This window comes from Passer domesticus, chromosome 2 (assembly GCF_036417665.1).
Source record: "Passer domesticus isolate bPasDom1 chromosome 2, bPasDom1.hap1, whole genome shotgun sequence".
Lineage (NCBI taxonomy): Eukaryota > Metazoa > Chordata > Aves > Passeriformes > Passeridae > Passer > Passer domesticus.
In genome coordinates, this window is record NC_087475.1 from 22,424,383 (window position 1) to 22,443,230 (window position 18,848).

General features: G+C 35.5%; 1 protein-coding gene across 6 annotated transcripts in view; it reads right to left on the reverse strand.

Annotated features, from left to right (window-relative positions):
• The window catches only part of STS (steroid sulfatase), a 120,846-nt gene that overhangs the window by 73,613 nt on the left and 28,385 nt on the right, over positions 1–18,848 (reverse strand). For all 6 annotated transcript variants that reach the window (XM_064407758.1, XM_064407753.1, XM_064407752.1 and 3 more), the window contains 3 exons: positions 18,136–18,258; positions 12,146–12,569; positions 2,326–2,462 (listed from right to left, as the gene is read on the reverse strand). In XM_064407758.1, coding sequence (XP_064263828.1) covers positions 2,326–2,462; positions 12,146–12,569; positions 18,136–18,258 — 684 coding nt within the window. The remainder of the gene's footprint in view (positions 1–2,325; positions 2,463–12,145; positions 12,570–18,135; positions 18,259–18,848) is intronic.

Sequence of the window (18,848 nt, forward strand, 5' to 3'; positions counted from 1 at the left end):
ACATTCATCTTTTCTTCATATGCTGTGTTGTCTTTACTTAGAAAGTCTTGAAGCATAGTGCTATATCTGGGCTATTTTTTACTTACTGCCTTTGCAAGTTACATTCATCTATGCATAAATATTAATTTCTGTCAAGTGACTGTTCTCCATTTCTGAAAAGCTCACAGTATTCACTTTTTCATCTTTTCTAGACAATTTTTTAAAACTTCTTCTACTGCAGCATGTTCAGAGGCATTTCCAAGAACCTACTGGTTACTGACACCAGCAGTACAGTGAATCAATCTACTTTCTCTGACATAGCTGAAGCATTAAAACTGGACTTTTCAGTGGAGGTTAATGGAAATAAGTACCCCCTTCAACTGAAAAAAAAAGCTATATTATTCTTCCAGATTCATTTGGAAATGACAGCCATGACTTTTTTTTTTTTTCCATCAGGCTAATCATAGAGGAGACAGTAGCAGAGGAACTAAACACATTTTCTACATCCTGGAGAAAATATGCCATCTCTCATCAACATGATTTTACAAGACATAACCGAAACTAAGTCCATGTGAAAAAAAAAAATGTTCCTTTTATACTAGTAAATGACAGTTGTGGATCTGTGGATCTGCTTCCTGGTTAAGCAAGCTCTACTGTCCCTGATGCTTCTGTAATGACCAGGAAAGGACAATATCTGAGGAATCTTGTGCAACCTCTCTAAATTTGTTCTAATTTCCTATATTATCATCATTAAACTTGAATCTCTGATTTAGCCCAAGCTTTTTAAATAGCATTTTTCTGTCCTACAGTTGGTTTATTGGACAGATCTCCTAAGAGCCTGTGGTCATTCTGGAAAAAAGTAGTGGTTTTCAACCTGTTACCACCTCTGCATCACTAAATAGCCTGAAACAGCAGCATGTCAGCTACCCTGCTTTCCAACTTGCTGTTTAAACCCTAGAGACACTCTCTGGGGCAGCAAGGAAACAGCAAAATGTAATGGCAGCAGTAAATAACCAATTAGGCTGGAATAAGGCAAATATTGCACAACAGAAAAAGAAACAGGAAATCAAACACAGACAGTAAAACCAGCTAATGCCCAGTGGATTGCTACAATGCCCAGTGGATGCAAACAGAAATTATAAAACATGCATTCTTTTGTCTAATGCAAGTACCCAGTTGACCAAATGCTGGTGGGCGCTGACAGACATGGTAAAGATTCAGGGTTGAGAGAACTGGAATAAAACAAAACCTGCTCTCTCTTTACAAAACATGATAAGCAAAAGACAAAGTATTGTTCTGTTATCTCCTACATTGAAAACCCTTCCTAAGCACATTACAATTTCCCACAATAGTTCTCCCCATTCCTGTAAATACTGCAATAAATACATTACAAATCACTAAGTATGATGTGCTGCCTTTTGCCTCCTGTTTCTGCAGCTAACCTTCTTGAAGCAAAATATACAAAGGATACGTGTTTAACTGCACATATAACAGCATAATTTATGTATGCACCAAAGCTAAATATCTGTTTATAGCAATTTAGTCAGAAAGCTTTCTTGAAGAAAGCCAGTTTGCATTGACTTGTACTGAGAAGGGAATCAGCTTGGGGTATACAGGAAGGAGGACCATAAAGTCATCTTTGGCACCTAAAATTTTGCTATTCTACCATATGATTATTTACAAATATGAACTGTTACTTTTTTTTCTCAGGTGATTATCTCTGGAATCAGAGAAACACTTCTATACATCTAGACATACAGGAAAGATTTAAGGATCAATTTCTCTCCAGTCTCAGAGAGAATGGAAGGCTCTGAAAGGCTTTTTCTTTGGACTATTCTTCATAAACAGAAGTGGACCTCATCTTAGTGATTTCAGTAATTCAGAGAACTCACTGAAATAATTAGCAAATTAATTTTGCCAACAGTGCATATTATATATCTGATTTGAAAATATTTTGATTCTGATATCATATGGTCACTTTTTAAAATAATAGATTGCTTTCTAAGGAAATCTGAATAGACCAGATGCACTCAGAAGCTCAGAGGGTTGGATTTAACTACTCAGCTTCAAAAGTCCAGTTAGATGTCCACATCTCTAAGTCCATAGACCACCTTCACAGCCAAATAAGGGAATTGTTTTTGTAGGACACAATAAATTTGGCAACAAAGTAGATATTGCAAAACCTCAGATTATTGTGCTTTCTAAATAACTGTTTCTTTTCCCTAAGTATAAAGGACAAATATGACAGATATACTGTAGACACAAATTGCTGGTCTCAGTTTGGTGAACATGAATACAAGTCATCATGAATTCCTTCCACTGCTGTTATAAGCATATGTAACATACCTACACTCCAGTCCATTTCCTCCACGGCATCACCATATAAACCATGCTTGCTCTTTCCTTTGAAATTTTCTGAAGCATATAGAGCAGTATGGACATGAAGATAAGACAGGACAATAAGAAATGGTGTATCAGTGTTCCTGGAAAACAAAACAAAACCACAAACACTTAGTGTATTTCATAATAAGATTTTTACAAATAAATCTTTCTTCAACAGAGTTTTTTAAAAAAGGCTACCTGTCCCCCCTCAAAAAAGCAAACAACAAAATTAAAAAAAAAAAGGTGAAAAGGCATACTGTAATTGATTGCAGGATAATTCTGAATAAACACACACACAGTAAAAATGCCACTCTTTTACTGAATTGAAAGCAAAAATAAATGACAAAATCTATCTAAATACTATTTGCAATATAAATTGAAAAGACTTGCTGTTCAAAGGCAGGGATCCAGCAGTTTCTGAATACAAACACCTCTCCACATTTTACAAGTATATTTTTAAAAACCTGAAAACAATTTCTGTTCAAAAACACACCCTCAGCACTACATATCCATGTGAAACACAATTTTCTTCCTCACAAAATCATGTGGAACCTGATCAGCTAAACTGTTATGGGGACCTGGGTCTTTATTCTGGACTAAGGTATATGACCAAATCTATTTTCTTTTGAAGCTCTCTATGTCTATGCATGTGACTCTACACAACCTCAAAGTCACACTAACATAAAAATTTTTGTTCTCAGAGTAATGAACAGTATCCATTGTCTTCTGTCTACTTCCTAAACAGATACAAAAGAAACAGTGCAATAAATAGACTCTCTGTAAATTTTGCTGTTCATGTGATCTGTCAACACGATATTTATGATCAATTCCACCAGGCTGTGAAAGCACAGCTCAAACAAGTGCTTCTCCTTATGCATTATTTATACTACTTTACTTAAAATTGTGCCGTACTATCCAAATTTACTGCTATATGCTCTAACAGCACTTGCAGTACATTATGCATATTGTAAATATCATCTGAACCACAAAAGCACTACCCACAAAAGTTGTCTGGATCTCACCTTAAAGCACACAGCTAATTGCAGACTACATTTAGTTTTATGTACCATATTTTCCCTCACCAAGCTGTGGTTGATAATACCTGTGATTCACATCAACATCAAACCAAGGCCATGTATTTCCTCAAGCAGTTGGTTCATCCACCCTTTAAAGAGGGGAGGCCCAATACAGGCACGCTCATAAAAAACACTTCTTTAATATTAACAAAAAAATCCTAACATTTAGAACTTAAAAACAAAGATTTTTAGTAGAAGAGAGTAATCTGATATCAGCACTTTCCTCTTAAAGAAAAATAATTAAGTTTAACCTAGTATATTTATAATCCATTTTTCCTCTCTCCTTGGTTGGTTGGATCTGTTTTTTCAGAAGTTGCATGATTAAAGTTTTTTTTTTCTACTGGCATATACAGCAGTAGATAAACACAGTATGGGAAATTTTTATCCATATTACTCACTTCATAAGTGTGTTTATGGTGGGGATTTTTTCTTCATAAAAAAATTCTCATTTTTTAGGAAACCCAGAAGAAAAACTACATTCTTCATGTGGAAGATGAATAAAACATATTTTAATTCTCTTACAAACATTTGTGCATCAATTCTGTATTACTTTATTAATATAAAGTAAGGATCAAAAAAATTTAAGACATGTTTTTCATAAAAGATACACTTTCCACTAAATTGTTTGTTGCTATTTGAAAGGTCATATATGTGAGAACTTTTTACAATTTTAGCAATAAATAAGAAGAGATCCTTGAGTCAATTAAAAAGGCTGAAAATATCACCAATTGAAGTAAAAAAAATACATATACTTAAGTTACTTAATATATACCTAAATGTAATAGTGACCTTTCATTAGAGAATTTTACTGCAAGGCAGATAATTTTTGTTTTACAACTTGCATTTTTTTAATGTCTGGGATTACTGTTGACTTTTTCCTTAAACACAGTTCACTGAATTGAGACGAATATACAAATTCTATGGTAAAACACCACAAAAAATTATTTTTTACTTTTAACACTGCAGGCTATATTTAGTTTTCATGCAAACTACCTTCTAAAGTCATAGAGACACTGCATTCTCATGACTGCCTACTTGCTTTGCTAAAAGTATCAACAGCTTCCATTACAAATGCTATTTTCAATATGTAATAATTAAAGTTTGTTTTGTTTGTTGAACTCACAGAAAGATCTAACTTTCATGAAGAATCACCAAATCAATGACTGATATGGAAGGGCACTACATCATTCTTTTTTTTTCAACTAAAATTGACAGCTTTTGATTGACAACTTGCTGTTGGGTGGAGAAGTGTCTCACCTATTAATATCCTATAAAAGATCAGAGGCAGCTATTTATCTCCTGCCATAACACTCTGAGGAGAATCACGACTAAATACCTTTACTCTGACCTTGAAAATGGAATGACAATACCAGCTAGTAGGCAGGAGAGAAATTTGACAATAACAGCTTAACTCCTGAACCACTTCAAAAAACAGCTCTTTCAAAAATGTATTTCCACTATCTTTTACACAGCCCAAACACAGAGAATCTCCTTTTCGAAAGATTTGAGATTTTTTTATCCTCACATGAGTCACACAGTTTTTTCAATTTATCAAGTAGTTAGAGAGATTACATGCATCTGACATAAGATATTCTTCAGGGTGTTTTTAATGGATCTTGAAAACATCTTAAAGCATCACATTCCTGGTGACTCGTCTGAATTACAAAGTACCAAGTTCTTCTTTTTTATAGTGAGGTGTCTTTGTATTACTCAAGGATTCAGCTCAGGCTTGAGCTGTAAAAAACAGCTTTAAAGTGCGTGAGAGAGCAATTAAAACTAATCTGACTTTGTGCTTCAAACACAAGTATTTTAATTTTTTTCCTGCAAATCTGCTCTAAATTCTTGCTGCCTTGAAAATTCCTTGGGCAATTGTTTGCTCTTCTGTGCACTTAAGTGGCACAGTGACACATTGCAGGGAAGGAACATTACCCAGAGGTGCCTGGAAAAGCTCGAGAGTTTGGCCCATGAAAATTTAACAAAGTTCAACAAGGCCAAGTGCAAAGGCCTGCACCTGAGTTATATCAATCCCAAACACAAATGCAGGCTGCATGAAGAATAGATTGGCAGCAAATCTGAGAAGGACTTGGGGGTGTTGGTTGACAAGAAGCTCCATATTAGCTGGCAAAGTATGCGCTTGCAGCCCATTAAGCTGCTATATCCTAGGCCTCAACAAAAGCAGCATGACCAGCAGGTAATCCTTGAACACTTCCAGGGATGGGGCACCTGTGCTCTACCACTTCCTGTGCTTCACCATCCTTGGAGCAATGAATTTCTTCATAACACCTCATCTAAAGCTGTCCTCTTTCAGTTTAAAACTATCACCTGTCACTATCTGTCCTTATAAAAATTCACTCTCCCTCCTTCTATAAGCCCCCTCAAGGTACTGGAAGGCCACAGCAAGGTCTGTCTTGAGCCTTCTTTTCTCCATGCTGAACAACTTCAGCTTTTTCAGCCTGTCCTCATACGAAAGGAGCTTCATCCCATTGATCAATTTCTTCATCCTCCTCTGGACCCACTGTAGGAGGTCCACATCTTTCTTGTGCTGAGCACCTCACACCTAGACACAGTACTCTAGGTGAATCAACACTGTGTCAACACACGCAGATAGAAACAGAACATCTCCTTTCCTGTAATTTTCCTTTTACTAAAAAAAGTTCTTATTCCGTATCCCCCCAGTGGATAAATTAATTAGTGCTCATTCCCCATGGATGCCTCCTCTACTTCCAGATTAGATCACCAGTAAGGCAGTGCTCTTTGTGACAGCAGTGGATGAATGCATTTCATTAAATCTTCTTGATCCTGCAGGAGGAAAAGCCAAATTTTGGCTTAGTTGTACCAAAGCAGGACTGTTCTACATGCTAGATTTTGTTTTATTATGACTGCTAACAGTGCTAAAATTCTTGTTAATCTGAATGAATCTATGAATGAATGTTTCTGTCCTGCTCTTTTAAAATACACACCTTCAAACACAGATGTCATATTTTCAATTTTTTTCAAAATCAGAAAGAGAACTCCAGACTACTGGGGGATAACTTACAAGAACCATAAAAGGTGTTGAAAATATAACAGAGGAAGGAGGGAAAATGTAAATATATAGAAAATCTCATTAATTTCAGTAGGTATTAAAAGTAGAATTTGTTACCAATATATCAGTATTTTTTAAAATAATTCTTCCATACCAATAGATAAGACACTTTTATTTTTCTAATTTCATGCCTTCAATGCTTCCTTTAGATAATTAAGGTAAAGCATTCACATATATTTTTATTTCCTTCCTATGTAACCTTTTTTCTCCCCTTCCTAAAGAACATTTTGTAGGCATGGAGAAAAAAAAAATTATCATCTAGCACAAGTTAAACTCATTACTAAATCCTCTCATCCACAAAGCTTTGGAGACCGTATACAGATCTACCTCTGTTTTAGAAGTGTTCCATTCACCATTCACCAACCACTCATTGCAGAACTAGTGAGGACCCTAATCATTCTTAAATGATCTAAAGATTTGTTAAGTCCTATATGAATCTACACCTTCTTCCTGTTATTTTCTTGTCCAAAAGGCATAATCAGAGGTCTGAGAGAAAAGGCATGAAGATCTAGTAGAGTTGCTAGAGCTTATAAATTACTACATTTTTAAATATATGTAAACATATACATTATATGTATACAGAGATACACAAATTCTTCTCTATAATTTTTATTTTACTGTAAACGATAAGGAATATTCTTATAGGATTCATAAAAACACTAGATTTGAGAACTGTAACTTCAACACAACATGACAACTGCTAGATCTTAAGAGCTAGTGATACATGGAAAAAACTCTAAACCACAGTCTGCTACAGTAGCTAACAAAAAATTTGAATAGTCTTTGAAATAGTGTTTCAAAGACTAAAATAGAATAGATAAAGAGAAAATTTACAATTTATTAACTGTTATAAAATTTTGAACATTATGCAATCCATGATTGATAAAACTAGGCAAGAAGATTCTTCAAATTCACATTCACCACAGCTTTTAAATATAATCATGTTAGTATTTAAATACTGTTTTCCAGAAACTAGATTTCATTAGACTTTTAAAACATATTATTACTTGTGAGCAGGTACAGGAATTTCTCAGAGAGGTATTCTGTATCACATAGTGGTATTTTTGTGTTGTTAATTTCTGATATGCTAGAAAACAGACTGGCATTTTGCAAAATTGGATTTTCTGTGCAGCTGGTCATTGAAAGGCATGCTGAAGATGTATGAGTAACAACAACATTGAATTTAACATAAAATAAGTAGGACCCATTTGACTTTCAAATATGTTGTATTACCAAGACAGCATTCTGTTAGGTTTACAACATGTAAACACACTTCCTCTCAGGAAAAAGCAATTAGAATTAACATACACAGAGCTGACCTGCCCACTTACAATTAGGGTAAGCAACTAAACTACTACCTGTTTTCACATACCAGATCTGATACTTGTAATTGCATATATTCTTCTCCAGTGCCATTTTTGGGCATTGAATTTTGTATTTGTTCTCTTTCAGTCTATTAAGGAACAAACAAAACTTGTAATATGCATGCACTGGACTAAGGAAGATAAAATACAATACCACCTTTCCAAAAAAACAGACCAAAGTAAGCACAAAAGCACATATATGTACATTATGAAGACATTATAAGACTTTAAAAATACAAATTCTAATGATTATATAGAATCACAGGCCAAAATCCACCATCCAGCAGTCTGAGGTAGTAGTTCTGGAAGACCTCTCTCCTTATTTTGCTAGGAATCACAAACTCTCATTTTGTGGTCTCTGTGCCCAAACAGCCTCCAGCCACCTCAGCACCCACCAGTCTTCCTCTGCTCACAGAGAGCAGGTCCAGCAGGACCCCTCCCCAGGTCAGTTCACTCACCAGCTATGTCAGGAAGTTGTCTTCCATACACTCCAAGAACCACTTACACAGTTTGCTGTCCACTGCACTGCATTTCCAGCTCTGGTAAGCTGAAGTCCCCCATGTGAACAAAGGCCAGGAATTGTGAGACTTCTCCCAGCTGCTTACAGAATATTTTGTCTTCATCCTGTCTGGGCGGTCTATGACATACTCCCACCTTGGTATCTACCTTGTTGGCCTATCCCCTGATTCTTACCCATAAACACCCAAACTTATCACCACCATCATTAAGCTTTGGATAATCAAAACACTCCTTACCATAAAAGTCTACCCCACTGCCTCTCCTTTTTCCCTATTCCTTCTGAAGAATCTGATGTTTATACAAGTCACAAAACTGAAAATTACTGAGAAACAGCTAGAAAAGAGAATGTCTGGAAGTCCATCACCTGAACTCTGAAGAACTTCTAGAGGTAATAAAGGCAATAGGAAAATAAACTTACATAAATAAAACATGGGGAAATTAATATATATTCATACAGATTGCATATAAATACAGCATAAAAAAAGCTTTACAGGAAATATCAGTGCTGGTGAAGACTGGAGCTTCATCATACATTTATTGTAAAGTTATTTAACCAACTAAAAGACACGATATCTGATTTTTAGTTAGATGATGAAATGTGTATTCAGAACCAGGTAAGGTGAAAGCTTGAATTCTTTAGCTTCAGGATTGTTTGCACTCATGTATAATTCTACACGAGGAATAACAGTGCACATGACTAAGTTTGCTACTTAATGTATCAGCTAAAGAAAAGGAGACTGTGTGACAAGTTCAATGTTCAAACACTTGGCTAAAGGGCTGAAAGGTCTGGAATGACAAGAATGCTGTTAAGCACTGTGACTTTCAAAAACTTTGTGGCCCTTCACTTCTGCAACCTGGTTACTTCTTAGTGGCCATTCACCTACAAATGGCCAAAGTCAGTGGATTAGTCATAAGAGCAATGGTCTACTGGCACTCTGGAGTTAATAGGTATGAACTCTATCATGTCAGAACTAGTGTGTCAAAGCAAGTATTGGTTTTCTTGCTCACACTAACACATGGGGCAGATCAGTTCAGTGAATATTAATCCAATTGCTCACATCCCCAGGAGTAAGGTTTATGGTCATATACTTTCCATGTGCATTCATTAAAGGGCACAGTTAAGATTGTTCAAATGCCCTAATGCTCCTCAATATTTTAACATGTTTGGATATTCTCTAATATAACATTGACTAGGAAGACTCAGGGTTATAATTCTCACTGTAATTGCAGCACTCCTGTAACAAAGTTTGTTGTAAATTATGGATATGTGCATTAACCTTGACTTCAATTTAACATCAGTGTTGTCTGAAAACTACACTGACATTTAGGGCCAAGTGCCTAAATGATGTAAAGTCACTTAGCTCTAGCTGGGTCAACAAAGCTATGCTGACTTAGATTATACATTATTTTGCCAGCTCTAAACACTGGGGTCAAAAAACAACACTAATCTACATGGTAACACTGTGCACATTACACATATTAATACAGTTAAAAGACTTACTAGCTTTCTACCATCAATTTCCATCTTGAACTCACCTATTTTGAGACAACCATTGTATTGTCATGGCATTGAAATTAGTGAAACATTCACAGATACCCAAAACAGTATCACTACAGACACTTTATATACTTGTAAATAGTGGCAGAATATACCAACATATGTTAACATACTTGAGAGTCTTTTGAAATCACCAAATGCTTGGTCACTAAGCAAGTAATCTCTTAACAATTTTCAAATGTGTTTGTTCATGTATTTGTAACAACAAAGTCCTTCACTGTTAAATTAGTTACAATGTATCTGAGAAGGCATCTTTACATCTATTCCCATCACCAAGAGGAAATAAAGATGGTTTAGTTAATTTATAAATACTTATGAAATTTTGATTGTTGGGAAGACTTACTCATTTAAGGAAATTTGTTATAAAAAACATTTTTTCAGTATAATGTGTAGAAACGGCCATCAAATATTCATAAGGATGGAAATTATAAAAAATTGCAGTATGAGATCAAGATTTTAGATGAACATTTTTTCTTGCTAACAGCTAGAAGCAGCTGCTCTGTACAGTCATTAAGTCTACAAAATTTAGCTGCAGATTTGTGGTATGTGTTTTCATCCAGCAATGACACCATTTGCATATATTCATAGAAACTAATGCTTCATACTTTAAAGACTAGTAATTCAGGGATGTAGAATAGAAATTTAGGATAATAGTAATTCTATATCTTAGAATATTTTACATTGATTTAGTATTTTTAAAAATACTGCAAATTTTGTCAAAAGTGGTGGATAAAAATACATACATGTATGTTTTCCAGAAGTTAAATTGATTATATATTTTTTCTGTAAATATACTGATTTCTATTTTAGAATATACAAATGCATACATTTTTGACTTAATCGCATTAAGAGCCCTCTGGTGACAATGATGATAAAGTAACTGACTTAGCAAAAATGAACCATGACTTGGGTTTTGTAAACTCAATGTTTAGGGGGCCCAATATGATGGCTGCTAAAAACACTATTTTCAAAACACCCATTTGTTTCACAGAATCACAGAATACAGCATGGGTGTAATGCAAGGGACAACCATGGGGTCATCTGGTCCAACATCCCTCAGGGTCATCCAAGAGAACAGGACTGTGTCCAGACAGCTCTTACATATCTCCAGTAAGGGAGACTAAAAAACCCCTCTGGTTAACTGTTCCAGGGCATTGCCACCTGCACAGGAAAGATCTTTCTCATATTCAGCTGGAACTTCCTGTGCATCAGTTTCTGCCCATTGTCTCTTGTCCTATTGCTTGGCATTACTGAGCAGAGCCTGGGTCTGTCCTCTTGACACCTCCCTGCAAATATTTATGTACAGTGATGAGGTTCTCTCTCAGCTGTCTCTTCTTGACGCTAAACAGGCTCAGATACCTCAGCCTTTCCTCATAAGAGAGATGCTCCAGTCCCTTAATCAACTTTATTGACCTCTGCTGGACCTGCTCCAGGAGCTCTGCATCTCCCTGAATCCCAGAGCTGGACACAACATTTCAGGTGTGGCCTCACCAGGGCTGACCAGAGGAGCAGGATCACCTCCCTGCTGGCAATTTCTGCCTAATGGCCCCCAGGATCCCATTGGCCTTCTTGGCTCCCAGGACACACTGCTGGTTCATGGACAGCTTGTTGTCCACCAGCAGCCCCAGGTCCTTCTCCACAGAGCTGCTTTCCAGCAGCTGTCCTGCTGCCTGGGGTTATTCTGTCCCATGCACAAAAGCTAGCATATTAATTTCTGAAAATCAAATATTTTCAAAATTACTGTTATAAAAGTGGAGTCATCTAAAATGCCAGTATCTTAAAAAATTAGCCATATGAATGCCTTTTAATGGATGCATCAACTCAATCATTAAGAGTATCTCCCCTCCCCATTCCAGAAAAATCATGAATTATGACTATGCATTGTGCATTCACAGAATTAAGTCACACCACAAAAAATTATTCATATTTCAAATTACATGACATTCTTAAGAATAAAACATTTTTCATTTTATAGAGAAATAAATTACATACCTGATAGGAGGAAATCAAACAGTCATTCCTACCAACAAGATTAACTTCAGCCATCTTTTAAAGGAAAAAAATTACAATCATATGCAACGACATATTCCTTGTGCTCATCAGCTCACTTCTTTTTCTAATTTTCAGAAGCACTGTCATTATAAGATGCCAGTATTAACTTAAAACACAGTTAGAAACCTACCTTTCAATAAACTGCATGGCTTCTTTTGTCAGCCTCTGAGTAAGGTTCTCATAGGACAGTGGCTGCTGGATAATCTGATGGTCCCTCATCAAAAAGCAGTTTAGTTGTCGAAAATTATAGAAGAAAAAAATCAAAACCACAAGTGAAATTGTGATTATTAACAAGAAGTAACCCAATGCTTGGAAGGGTACTTTGAGAAGCCCAATGTACTGCACTACTGCCAAAGACACAAGGGCAATTCCAGTGATTTGGATTGGGATGACAAGGTCTTTCTGAACACCTTTTAAAAATACACTGCCTTGGCCAGGTTTGCAGTCTCTAAAATTGGTCACGGGAAGGCCATAAAAGTAATCAAATCCATGACTGAGGGGGTGGTGACAGAAGTCATTACGGTTTTCACAGTTCATCCCAAGATGCCACTTTCCTACAAAGAGAGAAGGACAGGGAGTATTTTTGTAGTTAAATCATCAAACTTACTTTTAATGTACATTACTTCAAATATTAAACCGTCATTATCTGGCTGATATGCCCCTGCTCCCGCCATTTATTGTGTGGATCCTTATTTTCTATTTTTTCTTTGTGCCTGCATCAAAGATTTTTTTTCATATCTCCTTCTTCATCTCAGTTAGAAATAGCTTAACATGGCTGCTGCTGAAGAACGTGAAATTCCAAGTGGGCTAGCAGGTCACTGAAGAGCAACAGAGCCCAAACAGAAAGTTAACTTTGGAAATTAAGCATGTGTAGTTGTCATTAAAAAATACTGTTTTGTGGCAGCTACTGATTGAAGAAGAACAAATATGGAAGTACAAAATAATTTTTCTGAAGTTTTCTGACAAATAATTTGACTAGTTAAAAAAAGACAAAATAATAATAAGAAAACAATAACAAATAAAAAATAAATCAAGAATAGGAAAATTATTAAGGCATTTATAATTTAAATGATTGCAAAATCTTTGAAATTTCCAATATCCCTCAAAATACATATATATATATATATATATATATAGTGAGGCCGATTATTTTGTATTTATATATTTCATGTATATAAATAAAAAACACCAGTAACAAGTAAATTGCTGTCAAATACTCTCTCTCACAGCATTTTGTACCACTAGGAAATCATTCTAATTCTGCAATAATGTTGGACACTGTCTGACATAAGAAACCACTGAGCCTGATATGTATTATACTAATACAATCTATATTCATGCTGATTATGGTAAGTATCTAGAGAATTTATTCCATGACTCAGGTACAACCTCTTACCATATGCTTATCCATTACTTAGCACAACAAATCTAATTGATAGCTGTTATTTGAATCAAAATGCATAATTATAAAAAAATTCAAATTCAGTTAAGCTTATTGAGATAGATCTATGCCTTTGCTCTGAGCAAGAAAATGTGCTGAATATTTTCAAAAAGCATGCTGGCCTTGACAAAACAGATGACATTATATACTGCTGGGCCAAACTGTATTTATTTTTCTGAATCAAGCACCTAAACATGACCAGCATAATTCAGGGGTTGTGACTGCAAAATAAACAAACAAGAAAATCTACAAACCCAGTAAGTCTTCATTCCCATAACTTACCAAAAATAAATTTGAAATACTTGTTTCAGACAATTCAAAATACTCATGGCAGTAAATGCAAAACAGAAAAAAAAAAGCATATACAGAAATTTCCCCTTTTTCAAACCATCACAGCTTTTGCACATCTGTACGAGTCCTGATGCAAACAGCCCTGAACATCTCCTCCTGGGTCTCCAGAACAGCATATTCATCCTGCACTTTTTCCTTTGGTTGTGACAAATGTAGGTACTGCAGTACCAAAGAGAGTGAACATGGGGATCAGTTCCGCTTTTTAAAACTTAGCAAATTAGCTGGATGTTCTTATTTCTCTTCCACAAATGACAGAACTGAGTTATAGGATGAGAATGTCATATGCCTAAGTTCATCTGTCAGCAAAGGTGGAGGAAAAAGCTCAAAATCTTGAATCTGAGTTGAGTCCAGTTGTCCTTGTACGTCTCTTGATGGTCATAAGTTAAAAATAACTTCTGTGTATCATCTAAGCAGGTATAAAACATTTTCAGGTCTGCTTTTGTGCCCGTGAAATGAATGCCTCTACACTTTTCTCATTCCATCATAACTTTTCTCTGTTAGATGGCCCCTCACCTGAGGTGGTATTCTGCTGGTGATATTCTGAACAGAATGGTTCTGGCCACTACTTTTGATATGGTCCAAAAATTATTGTAATAATTAAAAAAAACAAACAAGCAGTACGCACCATTGTACTGAAATTTCAGAAGTTATGATTGTGCTATAAAGGGCTTGGTAAGGCTGGAACCCTGATTTTCACTCCCAGCACCCAAAGATGCAGATTTTTGAGAAGAAATGCTTCAATTTTTCTCTTATGTTTGAATGAGTGTCTTAATGGAATAATCATAAACCCAGATGTATAGCAGAGTGAGTATGAAACAAATGCCATCAAGTTAGATAAGTGATTTAAAGGTAGAGGCTTATAATCACGAACAGAAATGCTTTTCAGGCTTCAATTTTTATTTTTTTTCTATTATATGTTAATCTCAAGCACCTATAATTCAGAAAGAAAATATCAAAAAGAAACTCAAACAAATTAAGCATACCTTCAAGGTCACTTATTATGATATATAGTGGATTTTTCAACTGGATCTCAACTACAATCCAGGACAGAAAAACCTTGCAGTAACAAATTAGGACAGGGGGAAATATAACTCCTATTTTTATCAAAAAGGCTTCTTTAGCAAGCACAACAAATTGTGCAATGTCAAGACAAACTTAGGCCTCAGAAAAAGATTTGCTGAGAAGCAACTTAAGCCAAACAAAGCAGAGATCAGGCTAACAGGAAAAGCAACAGAAGCCCCCACTCAAATTATATCAGGAGCTGAGACGGAATGACACAACTGCCATTCTTAAATGGCTGGGGAGGCAGAAGGTTTTGATAGATCCTGCTACTACTCTAAAAAAGCAAGTGATGGCTGGGTGCACAATACATGTTCTGTTTCACTCCTTGTGACAATAACCCCTGCCTTGAGCTAGTGCTTGAACAGATTACTGTAATGTGCTTAGATTCTGGGGCCCTTCTGAATCTGAGAGCAATGCAAACTGCTCTCATCTCTTTGCCAAGTGATGCTTCATAGAATGGACACTTCACACAAGCATCATAAGCATTTCAACAGATTCTACCAAGCTTTTGAGTGAAATTTATGCTGTTAATTGTAAATTATGAGTACCATAATAATTTGAGACCTAGACTTTTTTCCCTCTCTGTCAGCCACAATTAAGACTTCTGCAGAACGAAGGCAATGCAATGAAAGGCAAGTGGAAGTGAGAGGCAAGTCCTATTCAGCCAAGAAATTTCACTTGAAACTCCCTTTTTCGAAATGCAGAATCCTGAGGACACTACAGAAATCCATGTTTCCCCTCTATTTTTCCCTCAGATAGTGGAAAAGGGAGCAGTACTGCAGTGGTCTTGGTACAAAGACTGATTTTTATATGATATATTTCTTTTGGAATGATTTTGTGCGCAAGATGCAAGATGCAGAGCAAGATGCAAACAGAAATATTTTATGTTCTTAGGAAATATATTTATTTGAAGTACATAGCAAAATTTATAAAAAGTGTATGTGCATATAGTATTAACATGGACATACTTTAGGCTGTTTTACGAATAACTGTTGTATTAACTCCACTCCATAAAGTCAGTCAATCTTGGACACCTTACTACTGTGATGTGCCCAAACATTATAATATTCATCCTGAAAGAAATAAATACCAATTATCAATTAATATTTTAGCTTTGGATATAAGCTATATAGGTAGATTTTAAACTTCTCTGGATGCTGGACAACACACTGGATAGCAACAGTAAATACTCAATCTAATTGAGTAAAGCAGTAATCAAAATACTATCTATCAAATTTAAGGGAAATTTTTGCATTATGAATAGCTATTTCCAACAAAACATCAGCATTTCTTCCCACTGGTGAAATATTACATATTCTATGCATCTGCTTTTTTTGATAGAACTTAATTTTGTTGCAGATATGATTGTGTGCTTTCCTGACAGATCTATTGGTTGTCACCTTCTTCATGTCACAGGGGAAAACAATGAGGCAAAAAAGTGTATACATAAAGTAGATTTATAGATAAAATATATTTGGGACATATCAAACAAAAGAAAGCATATATTCAGAGGACAAAAAAAAATTTAAAAATAAACAAATGCACCTAGGGAAGAAAAATAATGTCCTCAGAGAGGAGACTGCCAAAAAAAAATAGAAATGACCCTACAGGCTTCAGGATCAGAAAGACTTCAAATTACCCTTATGCCAATCCATCACTGGTGCAGGATTTGACAATTAATTCTTTGGGAACTGCTGAGTTAGATTGAACCAAGCAAAGACTCCCTGACCTAGACCAATATGATGTGATAAGGACACCAGCAAAAGCAGAAAATATACTGGTTGTGAATCAGACGGCCTATCTAGTGTTCAAATCTACATAATTTTTCTTTCTGTCATTTACATATGCTTTATTCCTAATTTTAATGCACTTCTTAATTTTTGGAAACCTTCATTATACTCTAAGGATATAGTAATATTACATTGTATGGTCTCATAGCTATCACTCAGGCCAATTGGAAAAAATGTTCATTAAGCATCATGGAAAGAACTTCTGGAGATCTAAGTGGCAAGCTGTCATGCTGCAGCAAAAGTAGTTAAAAAAAGAACATTAACTGGGTCAGCCCCAGAAAATGAGTTGCATTACTGTGCTTGTTACAAACAGAAAAAACTCAGTCTTTAATTGAATATGGAGAAATAGAAATCAAGTCCACAAGGAACATGACAAATTATGAACGGCTTTTTTGTACTATGGTTCAAATACACTTACATTAAATAAATTTCTCATAAGGATTTCTGGTTTTCTATTTTCATTCTTTCAGGACATCATGGTATTTTATGCTTTATAAGACTGGGGTATAGCTAAGTCAGATTTTAGTTAGAACACTGACACTGGTTTAACTACATAATAACAGACATTTTTTGAACAGTGGCATGAATTGTTAGCCTTCTTAAACAGCCTGGTTTTTTAAACAAAAATTACTCTCAAAATTTAAAGTTTCTGTTTAAGTTAAAAAACAAATTGCGTGCATCTTTCATCTAAATTAATTTAGTAATATTCCAGTATGACGTTCTCTGAACAACTATTCCCTGGCAATTCCCATACAGAAACACATTATGTAACACAAGTTGAACTTCTCAAGAATCTTCTGAAATATAAGCAGTGTGGAGTGCAATACGTCAGTGGCCGAATTAAGAAAAAAAATTCAAAAATCTTTAATGTTATACTTTTATGACATTAATTCCAATTATATTTAATATTAACCTACTATGATTCCTTTTGCCCATCACTGGATATTTATGCTGTGATCAGTTGTCTGAACTATCTTTATAATGAGAGAGAAATACATTTTTGAATGAAACATCCACCAGAAAATATGAAAAAATCCTAGAAACATCCATTTCTGTCTGATAACTAAGATGGTAGCCCACGTACACCCTTACTTTATGGGAATTTGAACACTGGTGAAATTAAAACAACCAAGCGCTGTCTTGTATCCCTTCGATCAACCCCTCATTGTATCTCTGATGCAAACTCTTATTTCTACTGAAAACTTTTCAAGAGCTTGAATAATTTTCAGTTTGTTCATCATGTGTCTTCAGTATCTTACAAAATGAGACTATAACTACACAAGTGAATTAGATGTACTTACCTGACTAGTGCTTCACATAAGCATGGGAATGTGCTCTGCTTTATTCCAGAAAAATAAATTCATTATGCTGTGGGGGAGAAAAGCTTAATGCAGGCCCTTAAAAGCCTGTAAGGGAAGCTAATGTTCTTTTCATTGAAATTACAGAAAACAGTGCTGTGCATGTCTGAAATTTTACCTATTAGAGCTGTTGCATAACCTTTCTGCTTCAGGAGTTTCGAAAAAGTTATTTCTTCAGAAGGAAGTCCCCCAGAAGAGGCAGAAAATAAGAAGACACCAACTCGTGAGAAGGCAGCCATTCCTAAATACAGTACAAATGAATGAGATCAGAATAATACAAAAAAAGAATTTCCATTCATTAGTTCTGCATGCATTTTTTTGCCTCAGGTGGTATCACTTAAATGACATATTACAATCAGACACTGAGGGTTGCAAGTGGAAGATACAATCATCCATTTAGAAGAGTGAGGTTTTTCCTGTATTGACACCAGAAACAGACATGGAGAAAAAATTCTGAGCTTATAACCATGGGGCCAGCCATCCCATAAACAGCTGCAGCCCCTTCTGTAGATTTTCTAAGGTATAGCAAAATTTTAAGAAGTTGAGCTTGCATAATTTATTTCTGTTTTACACAGGGAGGGAAAGAAGATGAGGACTAAGTGAGATCATTCCCAAGTTCTACTTTGAGAATTTCCCCTGTCCTCATATGTGGTTTTCTACAAGCCTTTAAGGTTTTCTGGGAGAAGGCATATTGAAATAGGGCAGTCTTACTTCTGAGCATGTAAATATCATGAGGTCAGAAAGAGCAAGAGGGAATCTGATCCTGTAAATAGAGTGGCTTGAGCTGTCAGCATTGATGGGGTGCTCTAGTGGCATAAAGACACATCATCC